We start from the raw sequence: 15,631 nt of genomic DNA on the forward strand, positions 1-15,631 counted from the left end.
GGTTAGGGGCAGCCGGGCAGGGGGTGGTACCCGGGGCCCGCTGGCCAGGGAGACTCAGTGATCGCTCTTTGTGCTCAGCAGGCCCCAGCCTGGGACGCACCAGCATGTCTGGTCCCCGCGGGAGCTGTCACCGTGCCCGGGAATGAACCTCCAGGCCGGGCTCTTTGCTGCCCGCGGGGTCAGGATGCTGCCCCAGCCCTGGCGCCTCTTCTCCCGGGCTGCCGAGGACGGGGCTCTGCAGAGGATCCGCAGGGTCCTGTGCGTGGCCGAGAAGAACGACGCTGCCCGCGGGATTGCAGACCTGCTCTCCAACAGCAGAATGCGGCGGGTAGGAGCTCAGCACATCTCCTGGCTGCTTCCTGGTACAGGTCTGGCTTGGCTGGCTGGAGAGGCTCAGCTCACCAGGGCCACCGTGCACCTGGGCTCAGGTGCAGTCTGGGTTTGAGCCTCAGCTCCCTCTGCAGAGTTTGGCAGGGGCAGTTCACACCAACATGTGCAACATCTTGCACTGGTTTTGTCTCTGGCTGTGTGAGGGTACAAGAACTGCTTTCTTTGGTGGACAAACACCACTTGCCCAAATGTCTTTGGGGGTCTCAGACCCTGTTTCCCTGTGACTTAAGGCCTGTTAGAATTCTGCTTTCCTGGTGAGGGCCCCCTGTGTCATTCCCAGCTTTGCAATGTATGTAAAAAGGCTTCAGGAACTGAAACCATCTGTTGGCATTCCCCAGTCCAAAGCCACCACTCCTGCAGCGTCAGCAAGTGTCAGGGGTTTACTGAAGTTCACATGATAACACCGAGATGGCCTGTGGTTTGGAGGAGTTCAAAGATCTCTCTGCTGCTTTGTATTGTGACCTTTAACAGTTGTTGTCATTACTTGGTACCTAGAAGGTGCTTCCAGACCAGAGTTAGATTTGACTGAAAGGTGTTATTGACAATCCAAGCACTGACAGTCCTGACCCAGGATGACACTATCCTGCTTCTGTAGGATAAGCAGCAAATACCCAATCTAGAAACCTCCACAAGTCTCAGGTGGAGGGTGGTTTGGGGGACCCAGAGCTGGCACAGTTTGAAACAGGATATTTGTTTGCCAGGAATGTCACTACCCAGCACCATTAAACAGATCTATTCCCCACTGTTTGTCATTGCTGTTCATGAGGAGATAACCCTGGCATCATCCCCCTGGGGCATCGCTTTAAACTCTGTGATGTTGGGAAGCACCATTTCAGTGTCTCCAGAAATGATTCTGGTAGTTTCCATTAGCTGCAATTTCTGGTGTTCTCTTGCCCCAGGCTTCTCCATGCTCTGTGGAGATGGAATGTGTTTGGTTCCTGTTAGGAGCCAGAAACTCAACAACTTCTCCTTTTCCTTCCAGCGAGAAGGGTTTTCCAAGTTCAACAAGATCTATGAATATGACTACCAGATGTTTGGCCAGGTAAGAGTTTTCTCTCATTCCAATGCTGGATTAGAGAGGTGCAAAGTATTAATTACCAAAAGCCATTTGTCAGAAGTCAGAAAACATCTCCAGAAGTGAGGACATTTTGTCCAAAAGATGAGGAAAAGTCAGATGATCTTTGCTTGGCTCAACCACTGCCAATAAATTGCTGTTTAGGGTCAGGACCTTCCTACAGAAATGGAGGCCACAGATTTAGTTGTCAGAGAGAAGAGCAGGAGGGAGGTGTCACTTGGTGGAAATGGAGAACTGCCTCAAGATCAGGTCGCTAATTGGGTGCTAATGAGCTCGCTCTGTCTCTTGCAGAACGTTACCATGGTGATGACATCTGTGTCTGGACACTTGCTGGCTCATGATTTTAAGATGCCCTTTCGGAAATGGTCAGTACCCCCACCAGGGACATCTTTGGCTTTCAACCCCAAGCTGAGCAGGGCTCTGCAAGTTCAAAGACTAGGAAGCAGGCAGGGACTCTGACACCGTGTGCAGAAAAGGGTGATAAGGACCAAAGTTTGTGTAGATTAGCTAAAATATTGTTTCAGATGACTGTCTGCAGAGCACAGTCACAGCATTGGCTAAAATGCAGTCATAGTACTGGCTAAAATACATTAAGGAATTAAACTGATTCCAAAACTTGATTGATATTTGTGTCCTTTGTCAGAGTAGGAGTTGTCTGGGGAAGTCAGGCATTTTTCTCCAGCTTCCCTCTCCTTTGTTCTCTGTGTTTGAAAAAAGAGAATTTGCTTATTTAGGGCTGTTCTGCTTTTTTTTTCTGTTCCTTTTAATTGTAACTCAGCATTTCATGTGAACTCTTAAGCTAAGACAAAGCCAATAATTAAATATATTCTGAATTGAATAACACTTCTTCACAAGACAGCACCAGTCAGTGTCTCACCACATGTGTTTTAGTTTGTTGTGCTCATCCTCTGCTCACCAGGCACAGCTGCAACCCCCTGGCTCTTTTTGATGCTGAAATTGAGAAGTATTGCCCTGAAAATTACATGGATATCAAGGTACGTTGTCTTTAAGTGCTGCCCTGTAACTCTGCCTTCAGAGGTTGGCTCTAAAAATATTGTCTTAGACAGGAGGAGGATTGTCCCTTTGTCCTGAATTTCTAAGTTCCAGAGTTAAGCAAATTCCTCCTGCTTTCCCTAGGACTGTATGTGCCATGATTTTGTGACACTGAACATCTCCAGCTCGCTTACAATTAGTGCAATAAAGGAACAATTTATTTGCTAAAAGAAGGTGTTTGGGGTTTTTTCCCATCAAGGTGGAAAAATTGCATCTCAGTGTTACCAAACCCTGACATTTTCAGACACCAGCCTGTGGTGCAATCCCAGCCCTGCTTTTAACAGGGTCAGATGTAAATAAATGACTCAGTTCTTTTGAAAACAGCCTCATCTCTTGAGAGACACAATTACCAAATGTTATGGCAACAATTTATCTCTATGGATACATGTTGCATGTTACATTCAGCCAGTGAGTCATTCCACAATGAAGTGACAAAGCCAGTGGCCTGGTGTGTCTCACCCTGGGTTGTTTCCTCAGAGGACCCTGGAACGGGAAGTCCAGCAGTGCCAGGCTCTGGTGATCTGGACGGACTGCGACCGAGAAGGAGAGAACATCGGCTTTGAGATCATCCACGTCTGCAAAGCTGGTGTGTAGAGCATCCTTTTCAGCAATCTGAGTCAAATAGAGTGCTGATTTAACAGGTATCACTGCTCAGGGAGCTCCTAACAGAGGTGTGTTCTCAATTTGGTGTCTGGCAGTAAAGCCAAACCTCCAGGTTTTCCGAGCCCGGTTCTCAGAGATTACGCTCCACGCCGTCAGAACAGCCTGTGAGAACCTCACCCAGCCAGATCAGAAAACCAGTGATGCTGTTGACGTCAGGCAGGAGCTGGACCTCAGGATAGGTGGGTAAACACCATCAATCATTCTGGTGGCAAAAGACCTCTAATATCATTGACTCCAACCATTAATCCAACTCTCCCAAGTCCACGAGCTGGAAGTGAGAGCAGGCTGCCAGGCCTGAGCTGCTGCAGGCTCTTCTAAAGGGACGTGGCAGGAGGGTGGCAGGCAGGGGACAGCTTTGTTACCAGTGTTCAGCTTATTGTCTGTAAGTACTTAAACTCCCCTAAAGTGCTGAACAAGAGAGCCAGCCACCAGACTCTCCCTCTAACCACATTCAATACGCATTGTTAAAGCCCAGCAAGGGGTGTTTAGAAATCAGCTGTATCCTCCACACACAGCAGAACTGCCCTCTGTGGTGGCATAAATCTGATTTTTACATCAGAGACAACTAAATCACATCTCATGTTTTACTGGAAACGTGCTCTTTGAAGCCAAGTTCAGGTGTATAGCTCACACAGCACGGAGGCTTCTGCAAGCAAGTCTTAAAAATCAAGCAAAATCAATACTCGGGAGTACTGAAAAGAACCATCTGAAGTGGTGTAATCATCCTCCAATGTTGTGTTACTCAGTCTGATGTTTTGTTTTCTCAGGTGCTGCCTTCACCAGATTCCAGACACTGAGGCTCCGGAAGATCTTCCCGGATATTTTAGCGGATCAGCTGATCAGCTACGGCAGCTGCCAGTTCCCAACGCTGGGCTTTGTGGTTGAACGCTTCAAAGCCATCCAGGCCTTTGTTCCTGAAGGCTTCTATAAAATCAAAGGTATGCTTGGGTAAAGGGAGTTGTGGGCTCCATCTGAAAGGGCTTGAGGAGTTTAGAAAGGGAAAAAAAAATCAGGGCAAGAAACAGAGTGCTGCAGAGGTGGTTTCCTCTTCCTTTGCCATGGCTGTGAAGCAGAGCTGGAAGGTTTCCCAGCTCTGAGTGTTTCCATTGTATCAGGACTGTGTCACTCAGCTCTGTTGTTCTGCACAGTGACACATGATCATGAAGAGGGCACTGTGGTCTTCAACTGGAAGAGGAACCGGCTCTTCAACCACACAGCCTGCCTGGTCCTTTACCAGATGTGTATGGAGGTAAGAAAGCTTGTAAATAATTGCATAATCCTCCACTAGTCAAACATTTCCTGCATCCCTCTTGCTCAAGATGTTAAACACCACTTTGTGTAAATTCCTAAAGGAGATTTTTGCCTTTTTCTTCCTCTGTGTTTAGGATCCAGTAGCAACTGTTGTTGAGGTTGGGAGCAAGCCAAAGAGCAAATGGAGGCCCCTGCCCCTGGACACTGTGGTACGTTTGAACTGTCCTGAAAGGACTTCTCTGAAAGCAGCTTTGAACAGAGATTTTTAGTCACCACTCTGAATTATGCACAAATACATTTTTTTCTTTTCTTCTTCTGGCTTGTCCCAACTCAGGAACTGGAGAAGTTGGCTTCCCGCAAGCTGAAAATAAATGCAAAGGAAACCATGAGAATAGCAGAAAAACTCTATACTCAAGGGTAAGAGAGCAAGACTTGGCCTGGCAAACTTAAATCTTTCAAAAATAAATGGCCTTTAGCCCAAAATGGGAAGCATCTTGGAGCTCCTCCTTCTGTCTTTCTTCAGGTTCATTAGCTACCCCCGAACAGAGACCAACATTTTCCCCAAGGAGCTGAACCTCTCTGCCTTAGTGCAACAGCAAACACAGGACCCGAGCTGGGGAGCATTTGCACAGAGGATTTTGGATGAGGGTGGGCCAACCCCTCGGAGTGGAAACAAATCAGATCAGGCTCATCCTCCCATTCACCCCACAAAACACACCACTAGCCTGCAGGTGAGTTTAACAAGGGCAGAGGTAACAGGTGGCTTGGACTGCTTGGTAAATAAAGATACACATCTTAATAATGTAATCATGATTAGAGGGCTTCCTCACCTGAGATCTCCCTTGTGTTTCTGGGCACCTCATTGACACAGGAGGAGGCTCTGACCCTCTTTTCCTCTTTGCTTTTAGGGCAACGAGCAGAGACTGTACGAATTCATCGTGCGCCATTTCCTGGCTTGCTGCTCCCAAGATGCCAAGGGCCAGGAAACAACTGTGGAGATTGACATCGCTAATGAGCGCTTCATTGCTCAAGGATTAATGATCCTGGCCCGAAATTACCTAGAAGTTTATCCTTATGAGAAGTGGAGTGATAAGGTAATACCCTTGAATAACAGAGATGGGAGAGGTTAAAGTATCTGGAGTTTAAAGTTGCACTTCACTGCCAGCTCAGACACCTCTATAGAATGTCCTCTGACTATTCCCAGTCCACTGGCTGTTCCACTCAAAGCCATCCCTGCTGTGGGGCTTTATTGTGCCAGCTTTAGATAGGTCCTTCCCCTTTTGACACCACAGCAGAGACCACCCAGGGATGTAGAACTTGACTTTACTCACCAAGAGGAGCTGTAGTTGCTCTTCCTTGATCTCAAACAGCTTGTTACTGGCTAATCCTGATGACCCTGAGACTGGATCTCCTCCAGAACAGGGTGCTGCCCTGCTACTGCACTGCCCTGCTGTTAGTGTGACATCTTGTCTTTGGTGACCAGAAGGTGGTTTCAAAGAGATTCTCCTTCCCTTCAGGTTATCCCACTGTATCAGAAAGGGTCTCGCTTTCAGCCCACTACAGTGGAGATGGTGGATGGGGAAACCAGCCCTCCATTGCTCCTCACAGAAGCGGATCTCATTGCTCTCATGGAGAAACATGGCATTGGTCAGTATTGCCAGTGTGGCCTTTGGCTCGTGGGAGAGCTTTGTTCATAAGCTTCTTAACTAACACCAGTTCTGTCCCACCCTCAGAGTAGGCAATTCTCTAAACATCACTTAAGACAAAAATCACTTAAATCATAGAATGGTTTGGGTTGGAAAAGACCTTAAAGATCATCTAGTTCCAACCCCCCTGCATTGACAGGGACACCTCCCACTAGACCAGGTTGCTCAGAGCCCTGTCCACCCTGGCCTTGAACACTTGCCAGGATGGAGGCTCCACAACTTCCCTGGGCAGCCTGTTGCACTGTCTGACCACCCTCCTTGTGAAGAATTTCCTCCTAACATGAAAGGCAGAGTCCAAAGATCCCAAGGAGCCTGCAGAGAGTTCCCAGTACCCAGGGGGATGTGTAGCTTAGGGTGTTCCTGCCGGCACCTTATTGCCCTCAGTGCCAGCACATGTGGGCAGTGCTGCTCCTGACCATAAGTTGTCTCCTGGTTCCTTTAGCACCTTGCACTCTGCACTAGGCACAGGGAAAGTCACTTCTTGGCATCTAATTCCCCTACCAACCTACCTGCTTTCAGGGACCGACGCCACTCACGCCGAGCACATCGAGACCATCAAGACGCGGATGTACGTGGGTCTGACCCAGGATCAGCGCTTCCTCCCAGGCCACCTGGGCATGGGGCTGGTTGAAGGTGAGAGCAGAGCCCATCAGGAAAGCAGCAGGTTCCTTCCTTGTTCCTTGTGCTTACCATGCAGTGTCTTCCTCAGGCTACGATTCCATGGGCTACGAGATGTCCAAGCCTGACCTTCGAGCTGAGCTGGAGGCTGATCTGAAACTCATCTGTGAAGGGAAGAAGGACAAATCTGTTGTGTTGCAGCAGCAGGTCCAGAAGTACAAGCAAGTCTTCATTGAAGCTGTGGCCAGAGCTAACAAGTAAGTCCTGTCTCTGCCCTCTTCTGCTTGCTTTGCTGTTCTGGGAGGTGCTGCCTTCTCATCTGGGGCTCAGCCTGGAGTGGGGTCCTGTCACACTTTCCCTGGAGCTCTGCCCAGCATGTGTGGGCACTTACATGGGAAGAGATGACTTGCATCCTGGCACACTTGTGGGTTGGTGCAAACTCATTGCTCATCTTGGTTTAAACCCTTAACATTAAACTCAGAACTGGCTGAAAGAGATGGCAGAGTGCACTGACCTCTTCCATGTTGTGCCCTCACCTGGCCTGTTCCAGAGGCATGGTGCTGTGGAGAACCTTGGAGGGGCTGTGTGGCGGGCAGCAAGATCCATTTCACTGCATTGCCTGATTGCTTTTTGCAGAGGAGACACACAGGATGCTCTGCTACTTTCTTTATAGGTTGGACCAAGCCCTAGCTCAGTATTTTGGAGAAGGCACAGAAATCACAGAGCAAGAGGAGGTCTACCCAGCAATGCCCGTGGCTGTTCGGAAGTGTCCGCAGTGCAACAGCGACATGGTCCTGAAGACCAAGAGGAACGGCGGGTTGGTGATCTTCCCTCTTGTAGAAAGTAGCCTCCTGCCTTGGTTTCTGTTTTTCTGGGCATTGTTCCTTTATCTCCCCTCTGCAGCAAGCATGAAGCTTAGGGAGCAGCTAGCTTACTCCACCAGCTACATAAGCTGCGTGGACTCAGATTAATTTCTTTCTCAAGTACATATTTGGTCTTAAAAACTGTTTTTTGACCATTTCTGATGGCTGAGAAGACAGGAGAACACATCACTGACTGTCACGACTTTGCCTCTTCCTCATCCAGTGCTTTTATCCCACAACAGGTTCTATCTCAGCTGCACAGGCTATCCAGCTTGTAAAACTGCAGTCTGGTTTCCTGATTTTGTGCTGGATGTGACCAGGGATGAGAGCATCTGTGCTGTGTGTGAACCCCATCCTGTTCACAGGTGGGTGGTACCAGCTTTCCCTCAGGGGCACACAGTCCCTCAGACTTTGCTTTAGCTATCAGGACAAGAAACCTCCATGGGCTGGGCAACCATTTTCCATTCCAGTCTTAAAAAGCTGGAGCAGCACTGGCGTGGTCTGGGGATGGAGAGAAGAGGGGCTGGGGAAACTGGTGCAAGCACAGCAGAATTTGAAAAAAATTTTTAAAAACTTCAAATCGAGGTCTGTTGATGAGGAGTTAGAAACTGAGAGACTTGAATTCTTCCTTTCCCTTTAGACTGAAGTTTAAGTTCAAGAGGGGCAGCGTGCCACCCGTGATGCCCCTGGAGTTTGTTGGCTGCATCGGGGGCTGTGATGAGATGCTCAAAGAGCTCCTGGACCTCAAGTACTTGCACCGCCCGGCCCAGCCAGCACCAGCCAGCCAGCAAGGTCACCACCCGCAGGTCAGCAGCTCCTCCAGCACAGCTAGTGGTGAAAACAGGCAGGTGAGAGGGACCACAAACCCGGCGCCGGGACGTCTGCTCTCTTTGAACTCGGCAAGAACAGCTCGGGCTGCTCCCTCGGCCGCTCCGGATGCAGGGAACGCCGTGGTGTGCAACTGTGGGATTGAAGCCCTGCTGCTGACTGTGCGAAAGGAAGGGCCCAACCAAGGCAGGCAGTTCTACAAGTGCAGCTCCAGCACCTGCAACTTCTTCCTCTGGGCTGATCAGCACTCGGAGGACAGAAGCAACGCGGCTCCGCGGGGCTCTGCGCTGCCCCAGCCCTTCGCAGGAAGGGGCCCAGCAGGATTCCAGCGTCCCGGAGGAGGGAGGGGCCCAGAGCCCTTTGGAAGCAACAGCTCAGATTCAGGAGGTGGCACTGTCTGCAAGTGTGACCAACCAGCTGTCACCCGCACCGTCCAGAAGGACGGGCCCAACAAAGGGAGGCAGTTCCACACCTGCTCCAAGCCGCGGGAGCAGCAATGTGGCTTCTTCCAGTGGGCAGATGAAGCTGTGGAACCAGGTGAGGCTGGGCTGGGACACAAGGGTTGGAGGCTGCCCTTGAAGCTGAACTGAACACACTTCTCACAGGCGTGTGTTGCTGCCACAGCGTGACAGCTCTTGCAGCAACTCATACATCTGACAGGCATCAGGGTCTGTCTTTAGAACATCTGTCAGCAGCATCATAGTACTATAAATGTTCCTTGTAACAGCTGAGCCTGGCTTACCTCCCCATTGTTAGCAGGAGACATCTTCAGTACACATCTGCTGAGCTCCAAGCAGAATGCTTTACTTCTGTGTGCAGTAAGCTTAAGCATATGTGAGTCACTGGATAAAGCCCAGCAGTCTGGGAAATTTTCATCCCAAGTCACAGTGCTCAGCTTTGTGAGAGCTTTTACCAACCTGCTACAGATTTTTTGAGATCTTAAACCCCATTCTGTCATGCCAGGGAATCTGAGTGAGCTGCTCCCTCTGCCCTAGTTTGGGAATACAGGGAAAGGCCAAGTCTTTCTGAAGCTTTGATCAGTTGGGAAACTGAGTGTGGGTGCTGTGGAAAAATGCTGAGAAGTCCCCTTACAGAAAAATAATAGCAAAATAAGGATGTGGAGGAAAGAGAAGGGACAAAAGACAAAGTGCAGAGGTGGAGATGTGGTCTGAGATCTTCAGCACTCACCTTTTTAGACATTCGGGCTTAAAGGGGTAGAATAAAATTTTCAAAACCACTTAGAAACCAAGTTCTCCTCTTGCATGTTTTGTTGTTTCTGCTTCAGCTGCAGACCAGAGTGCAGAACCAGGCAAACCAGTGTCCCCTGTTCTGTTCCCACGTTTCTCTAATGCTGCAAGATAAGTGGGTAACATTTAGCTCTTCTGAAGCACCTGTAGTTTTGGAAATAATCTGAGCAGCAGGGATAGTAAAATCCTTGACCTGCAATATTGAACTTATCTTCTGTTTCTCACCTACTTGTATTTCCAAAGGTATTAAATGCAAGTTGTTTCTCTCTAGGGCCTTCTGGAGATGTCTCTGTGAACCCCCCTGGCAGCAGTGGATACTCAAGAGGGTTGGGAAGTAAAGCCAAGAGACCAAGCATTCTGTCCTCAGGAGTCACTGCCAAGAAACCACGGACCTGTAGCATTTGCCACCAGCCTGGCCATACAAGGAAAAACTGTCCTCAGAACCACTGAGCCTGGATGGACATCTCTCAAGAGTCTGGAAGGTCCAGGGTTGTGAGCTCCTACACAAGCAGCTACTGCTGAAAGGAACTTGAGTCTAGAAGTAAGTCCATTGAATGCTTACTGGAAGGGCTGGTTGCAGGCTGCCTGGGCAGCAAGGGTTGAACCAGCTTCAAAAGGTGGCTCCCCTACTGGTGTCAGTCTTTGTTTTCAGCTGCTTTTCTGTTGAGCAGATTGGGATGGTCTAAACATTTCAAGGAAGCATTTGGAAACTGGAACTGTGGAGAAAACATCACTAGATCTAATTCACCTGCAGCTCCCACCATGGTGCTGGTTCTCCTCAGCCTTTCTACTGGAGGAAGAGCTGGATCATGGCCATGAGAACAGACACCAGGGCTGCTTCCCTCTCCTCAGTCCCTGGCTTTCCACAGTGTGGAATTTTAAGTTTCCTTTCAAGTTCACATTACCTGAGGAACATTCCCCTTTCTTTTTTGTCACTGCTTACCTTGGTTGTTGCTGCCAGTGAAGGGGAGAGCCAGGTGTGGAGGAGATGATGCTCTCCCTGGAAGGGAAGCTCAGCTGCAAAGGTCAGGAAGAACCCTCATCTCAGTTCCTGAATTTGAAAGAGAGCTCTTCCTTAAACCATGAGAGGTGCTTCTGTGATGCTGCTAGGTAATGAAAGTTGTTTGTGTCAAACCGTTAATTTTCTTATTAAAAGATTATTTAATTTTTCATTTGATACTGTGGCATCTTATCTCTACCTTATTTCTTCCTGCTTCAAACAGCTCAGCTCTTGCTGTAAAAGCATCAACCCAGATCTTGCTCTTCCCACTCACTCAGCAGAACCACACAGAAACCTTCCTGGCAGAAACTCCTCCTGGTGTTTTTTAGAAGTCAGCAGCAGAGGGGCAGCTGCATCAGCTGCCCAGGGACAGACAGACAGACAGCTGGTGGAACTGAAGGGAGATTCTGGTTTCCTGACTGAACTCCCAGGGAGCCAGGCTCCATCCTCCCTCTCATTGGGGCTTCCTCTGTACATCAAAGCAAGGAGCTCCACAAGACTCCCTGTCCTCTTCCACCAGAGGACAGCATTGTTTTTCCCCCAGGGCTGCCAGTGCTGCTCAGGTCCCTGCTCCTTTGGGATATGGAGCAGTTCCCTGGGATCAGTCCCAAGCAGCCAGGAGGCTGAAGCACGTTGTACAGGGAGATCACAGCAGCACAGGTTCACTTTGGGGTCTGCATGAGAGAGAAGAGAACCTTTAACTCCACAGCAGCCCCGTGGCTGAGCATGGTCAGGGGAGCTCAAGCTGCATTTCCCTGTACCCCTCACTCCCACAATCAACAGCTGTGGCCTAAAAATACAAACCTGCTGGTGAAAATAACAGGATTAGGAGGCTTTGTATGGCAATCACTGAGCTGGCGATGGGCCTGGGAACAGCAAGGGCAGCAGAAAGTGTTTTTGCAGCTCACAGGCAGCAGGGGAAGAGCTGCTGGTGGCATCAGCCCTCATCAGCTTCCCCAGTCTAACCCTGGCCAGCATCAGAGCCACTGGATAGGTGGCACAAGCTTAGTGTCCAGGGGGCTCTCATACAGCAGCCAGGCACTCTGCAGGGGTTTGGGAGAGGGGTCTGACCAGCACCAAGCTCTGGGCACAAGGGAATGGACACCCTGCACATGCCACCACAGCTGGAGGGTGGCTTCAGCCTTTCTCATGGGAAAGGAGACAACACAGCTGACACCAGAGAACCAGAATACACAGGGAAGGTTTATTCTCATCACTGACACCTGGGAAGTGGTTTGGAGGAACAAATAAAGTCATCTTCAGACTGGGAGAAAAAGCACAGGGTGTTTTTTTCCCCTCCCATAAGACAATAGCTGTAAAGAAAACCAAACCACAACAGCTGCCCACATTGAAGTCCACAGATTTCTCCATCTCCACCAGTGTACAAAACCAGCTCTTCCCATTAAATATAAGAATATATTCCTTTGCCCTGGCACTGCAGCCAGAACCAAATCCTACTAGGAGCCACTCAAAGGAATAAAAGTCAAAAAACAAAACAAAATCCCCAAGCAGAACACACCTTCTTAATAAAAAGCAGAAACCACTTCAGTTCTTGCAAGTGCTCAGCTCAGACCATCATTCTTGTCCTACTTTCCAGCTCACAGGGCTTTGGGGGAACAGGATCTGAAGACAGCAGCAATATGTGTGAAATGGTCACTGGACAGATGAGAAGGGGACATGGTGGTTCAGGGCAGAGCAGTGAGGACCCACAGACAGACACGGGCAGTGACCCACCACTGGGAAGGGACACACAGCCCTGCCACAGCCTCCATCTAGGGGCTGACACCAGGAGCCTCCTGGCTGTCAGGAGCTCTTCCTGCCACTGCCTTTCTGAGGACATCTTCCAGCAAAACACAGCTGTGGGACAGCACAAAGTCCCAGCCCCATGCTGGAAGCACCTCCCTTCCTCAGGGCAGAGCAGATCCCAGCAGAACAAGGATGCAGGGCTGAGCTCACCCCTTTTGGCCACTGGAAGGGTCTCCCAGGAACAAACCTGTGGCCCCATTTGCTGTGGCTGTACCTTGAAGTGCCCAGACAACCACCCAGGTCATGGCTCGAGCAGCACCCTGCAGATGGATGAAGGTCCCACCATGTCCCAAAAGCTGACTGAGGAGCCTGCAGGACAACAGCAGCAGCAAGGAACTGCTCCCCTCCAGCAGGTCTTGGAGCACGAGGGGAGCCTGGCAGCAGTAACAGCAGGCTGGGACAGGCAGAGGACACTGGGAACCAGGGACCAAACATCCTTCACACCAGCTCCCAGTGCCCAGAGGATGGGACTAACCTGTAGGTACTTGATTGAAGTGTGAGCTGCACTTGCTCAGGCTGGGCAGAGCCTCCCAGCCAAAGGCTCCTGACACCAACACCCACCTCTGTGCAGGCACCTTCTGTTCAAACAGGAAATACTTCTTCTTATAAAGTGCAAGAACTTTGTCTCTTTCTGACTAGTCAGCTAGAAGCATTGCAACCCTCACAGCAGGGAGCAGCAGATGGGTGAGGAACACCCTACATTCAGGAGCATTTCTCCTTCAGCAGGAGCTCTGGCTCAGACACAGCCCTGTAGAGCATCAAGCCCATCTCATCAATTTCCTCTTCCGACAGCTCACAGAAGAGGTTGATTTTGTGGTTGAAGTAGGAAGGCAGGACCCCTTTCTCCAGGTAACCCACCAGCTCCTCAAGCACCTGCTGGAACCTGTCAGCAAGGTTTTCTTCTGCCCAGTCTGAAGTGGTGGCACTGAGGTGAAGGACGACGTGGGTCAAGGGGCTGCCACTCAGTTTGTGCAGGGTGGGGTGGCTCTTGCAGACGCCGTTGAGGACGCAGAGGCAGCGCTGGGGAGCCCCGCGGTCACCGGCATCCAGCTCCTTCACCTTCGAGACCTCCGCCCTGTAAAAGCTCTCAAGCCAGAGGTTTTCCACCAGCCCTTTGGGAGGAGCGGCCAGAAGAACCCTGTCTTCCATTTCCACCACTGGGAAGAGGGTGATGCTCAGCTCGACCTGATCGTGTTTGACTTCCAGCTTCAGCTCCTGGGAGGCCACGACAGGGTGGATGACGCTGCCCAGCAGGCTGCCGATGGCAGGCCAGTTGATGGAGGCCACGAGCATCTTGTGGAGGGTCTCGGTGAGCAGCTTGGAGGAGAAGTACCAGCCCACAACGAACCTATCCCAGGGGCTGCACCCACGAGGGAAATACTCCAGATCAGTCCTCTTGATCATCCAGTACTGGGGGTTCCCCACCACCGTGTCCTCCCCTGGGATGAGGGTCCAGAGCGCGGCGTCGAGGACCACTGGCAGCATGAGGTGGATGTCATCAGCTGTGAGAGCCCCGAGGCCATCCAGCAGGGGACCTCTGAGGAAAAGGCTGCCAAAGGGCAGCTCCGGGCACTTGTTCCGCAGGAATTTCTGCAGCTGGACACAGATGCTCCTGGCCAGATGTGGGGCGAGGGACGCTTGTGCCTCAGGCACGGCCAGCCGACTGCTGTAGTGGGAGAGGAGCTTCTCCTGCAGCGTGCAGTGCAGGGGTCTGGGTGCAACCTGAGGAGTCTCCAGAGGGGCAACACAGAGCTTGGGCTCTGGGAGAAGGGGATGGGGCAGAAGGGAGGGAAATGTCACAGCTCTGAGCAGACTGTGCAACCTGCAGCAGCAATTTCTCCTGCTTCAGTCAAGAGGGGGAAAGAGCTGGATGCTCAGCTCTCTGCCCACCTCTGGACACAAGGCTGACCTTACCAAGGGGGCCACCACCACATCCTCCAACATTCCCAGCAATTCTCAGCCAAGGCAGACCCCAAACTAACCTCAAAACCCAACAGCACCCAGCCTCACTCCACAGCTGGAGATGGGCAAACCTGCTGGAGTCCTACAAACAATCCTGCTCTGGGTCTGGTACCTCAGGACTCATTCTGTACCAAACCAGACTGCTTTCCCACTTGGAAATCTCCAACTCTGCAGGCAGCCAGACAAGGCAGCCTTTGTCTCTGGCAGCTCCTGAGTGCACCTTCCTCCAGCCAGAGCTGACCCAGAAAAGGAGCAGAGCAGGCACCACTCTGGAGGAAACGAAGGCCCGGCAGCCCCTGCTGCGCTGTGGCCACAGGAAGGTGTCAGAGGTGCTGTTACCAAAGGCATTGCCTAAAAAGGGCCATGGCTCAGGAGCTTCCCAGAAGGGAGGGCACAAGCAGGTCAGCTTTCCAGACACTGAGCTAAAAATAACCTGGAGCTCCCAGCAGGGCCAGGGGCAGCAGCTCAGCCAGCCTGGAGCACACCAAGGTGATCTTCCCACTCGCGGCAGGAGCTGCCACACACCCCACGAGCCTCACCTGGCACCAGGAGCTGAGCTGGGGAGAGCAGAGGTTCACTGAGGTCCTCCCTCCTCTGCTTCTTGGGGGGTTTTGGTGTCGTCTTGATCAAGGCCAAATCCTGCCAGCTCTCCTCCAGGGTCTTCTGCTCGGCTTTGGGGTCACCTTCGTCGCGGGGGCTGGTGGCTCGGTCGATCAGCTGGAGGGAGGGAAAATCCCTGCGGATCAATTGTTCTCACAGCTGTTTCCCCATGGTCATACCCTGAACTAAGGGGGACACACACAGAGGGGACAACAGCCCCACGCAGGGCTTCTGCCAGCAAAGCCACAGGGAGCAGGGGGGGGGCACAAAGCTGAATGTTTCCTTCCCGGCAACTTTAAGTGGAAAACAGTTGGGTGCCCAAAGGTGAGGGAAACCCGAGGTGCCTTTCCGGATGGGATACTGCACCCTGAGCACCTGCTGTCCCAGGCAGGTGGGGGGAAAGGCAGGGTGGGAGCAGGCAGCCCCATGCCCACAGCACTGCTGCTGGCACCAGCACCACTTCTGCCAGACTCAAGGGCCCAGACCGGGAGCAGCTGGCAAAGCGTGCGGAACACATTCCACATCCAAGGGATCCACGCGTTCCTCCTCCACGGGATGACCGACCACCC

General features: G+C 51.3%; 2 protein-coding genes across 2 annotated transcripts; one reads left to right on the forward strand and one right to left on the reverse strand.

Annotated features, from left to right (window-relative positions):
* Positions 1-142: 142 nt before the first annotated feature.
* TOP3A (topoisomerase (DNA) III alpha) lies at positions 143-10,144 on the forward strand. The gene is made up of 19 exons (XM_010003562.1): positions 143-328; positions 1,373-1,432; positions 1,757-1,830; positions 2,385-2,460; positions 2,996-3,104; positions 3,217-3,360; positions 3,949-4,119; positions 4,330-4,430; positions 4,567-4,641; positions 4,767-4,849; positions 4,956-5,163; positions 5,341-5,526; positions 5,950-6,079; positions 6,658-6,771; positions 6,848-7,013; positions 7,430-7,573; positions 7,862-7,984; positions 8,260-8,984; positions 9,966-10,144. Exons 1-19 carry the CDS (start codon positions 143-145, stop codon positions 10,142-10,144), a joined length of 3,054 nt encoding a protein of 1,017 aa, XP_010001864.1.
* A 3,058-nt stretch (positions 10,145-13,202) lies between these two features.
* Positions 13,203-15,586, reverse strand: MIEF2 (mitochondrial elongation factor 2). The gene is made up of 3 exons (XM_010003585.1): positions 15,548-15,586; positions 15,002-15,179; positions 13,203-14,260 (listed from the first exon to the last, which is right to left on the reverse strand). Exons 1-3 carry the CDS (start codon positions 15,584-15,586, stop codon positions 13,203-13,205), a joined length of 1,275 nt encoding a protein of 424 aa, XP_010001887.1.
* Positions 15,587-15,631: the final 45 nt, after the last annotated feature.

This window comes from Chaetura pelagica, unplaced genomic scaffold (genome assembly GCF_000747805.2).
Source record: "Chaetura pelagica isolate M959 unplaced genomic scaffold, ChaPel_1.0 scaffold408, whole genome shotgun sequence".
In the NCBI taxonomy this organism is placed as follows: Eukaryota; Metazoa; Chordata; class Aves; order Apodiformes; family Apodidae; genus Chaetura; species Chaetura pelagica.

Excerpts from the sequence above, each read along its gene's own strand:
- TOP3A (XM_010003562.1), top strand. The coding sequence starts at position 143 with ATGAACCTCCAGGCCGGGCTCTTTGCTGCCCGCGGGGTCAGGATGCTG. Across the intron at positions 329-1,372 it reads CCAACAGCAGAATGCGGCGG|CGAGAAGGGTTTTCCAAGTT; the intron begins GTAGGAGCTCAG and ends TTTTCCTTCCAG. Across the intron at positions 7,014-7,429 it reads GCTGTGGCCAGAGCTAACAA|GTTGGACCAAGCCCTAGCTC; the intron begins GTAAGTCCTGTC and ends CTTTCTTTATAG.
- MIEF2 (XM_010003585.1), bottom strand. The coding sequence starts at position 15,586 with ATGTGGAATGTGTTCCGCACGCTTTGCCAGCTGCTCCCG. Across the intron at positions 15,180-15,547 it reads CGCTTTGCCAGCTGCTCCCG|CTGATCGACCGAGCCACCAG; the intron begins GTCTGGGCCCTT and ends CCCTCCCTCCAG. Across the intron at positions 14,261-15,001 it reads AGCTCAGCTCCTGGTGCCAG|AGCCCAAGCTCTGTGTTGCC; the intron begins GTGAGGCTCGTG and ends CCCTTCTCCCAG.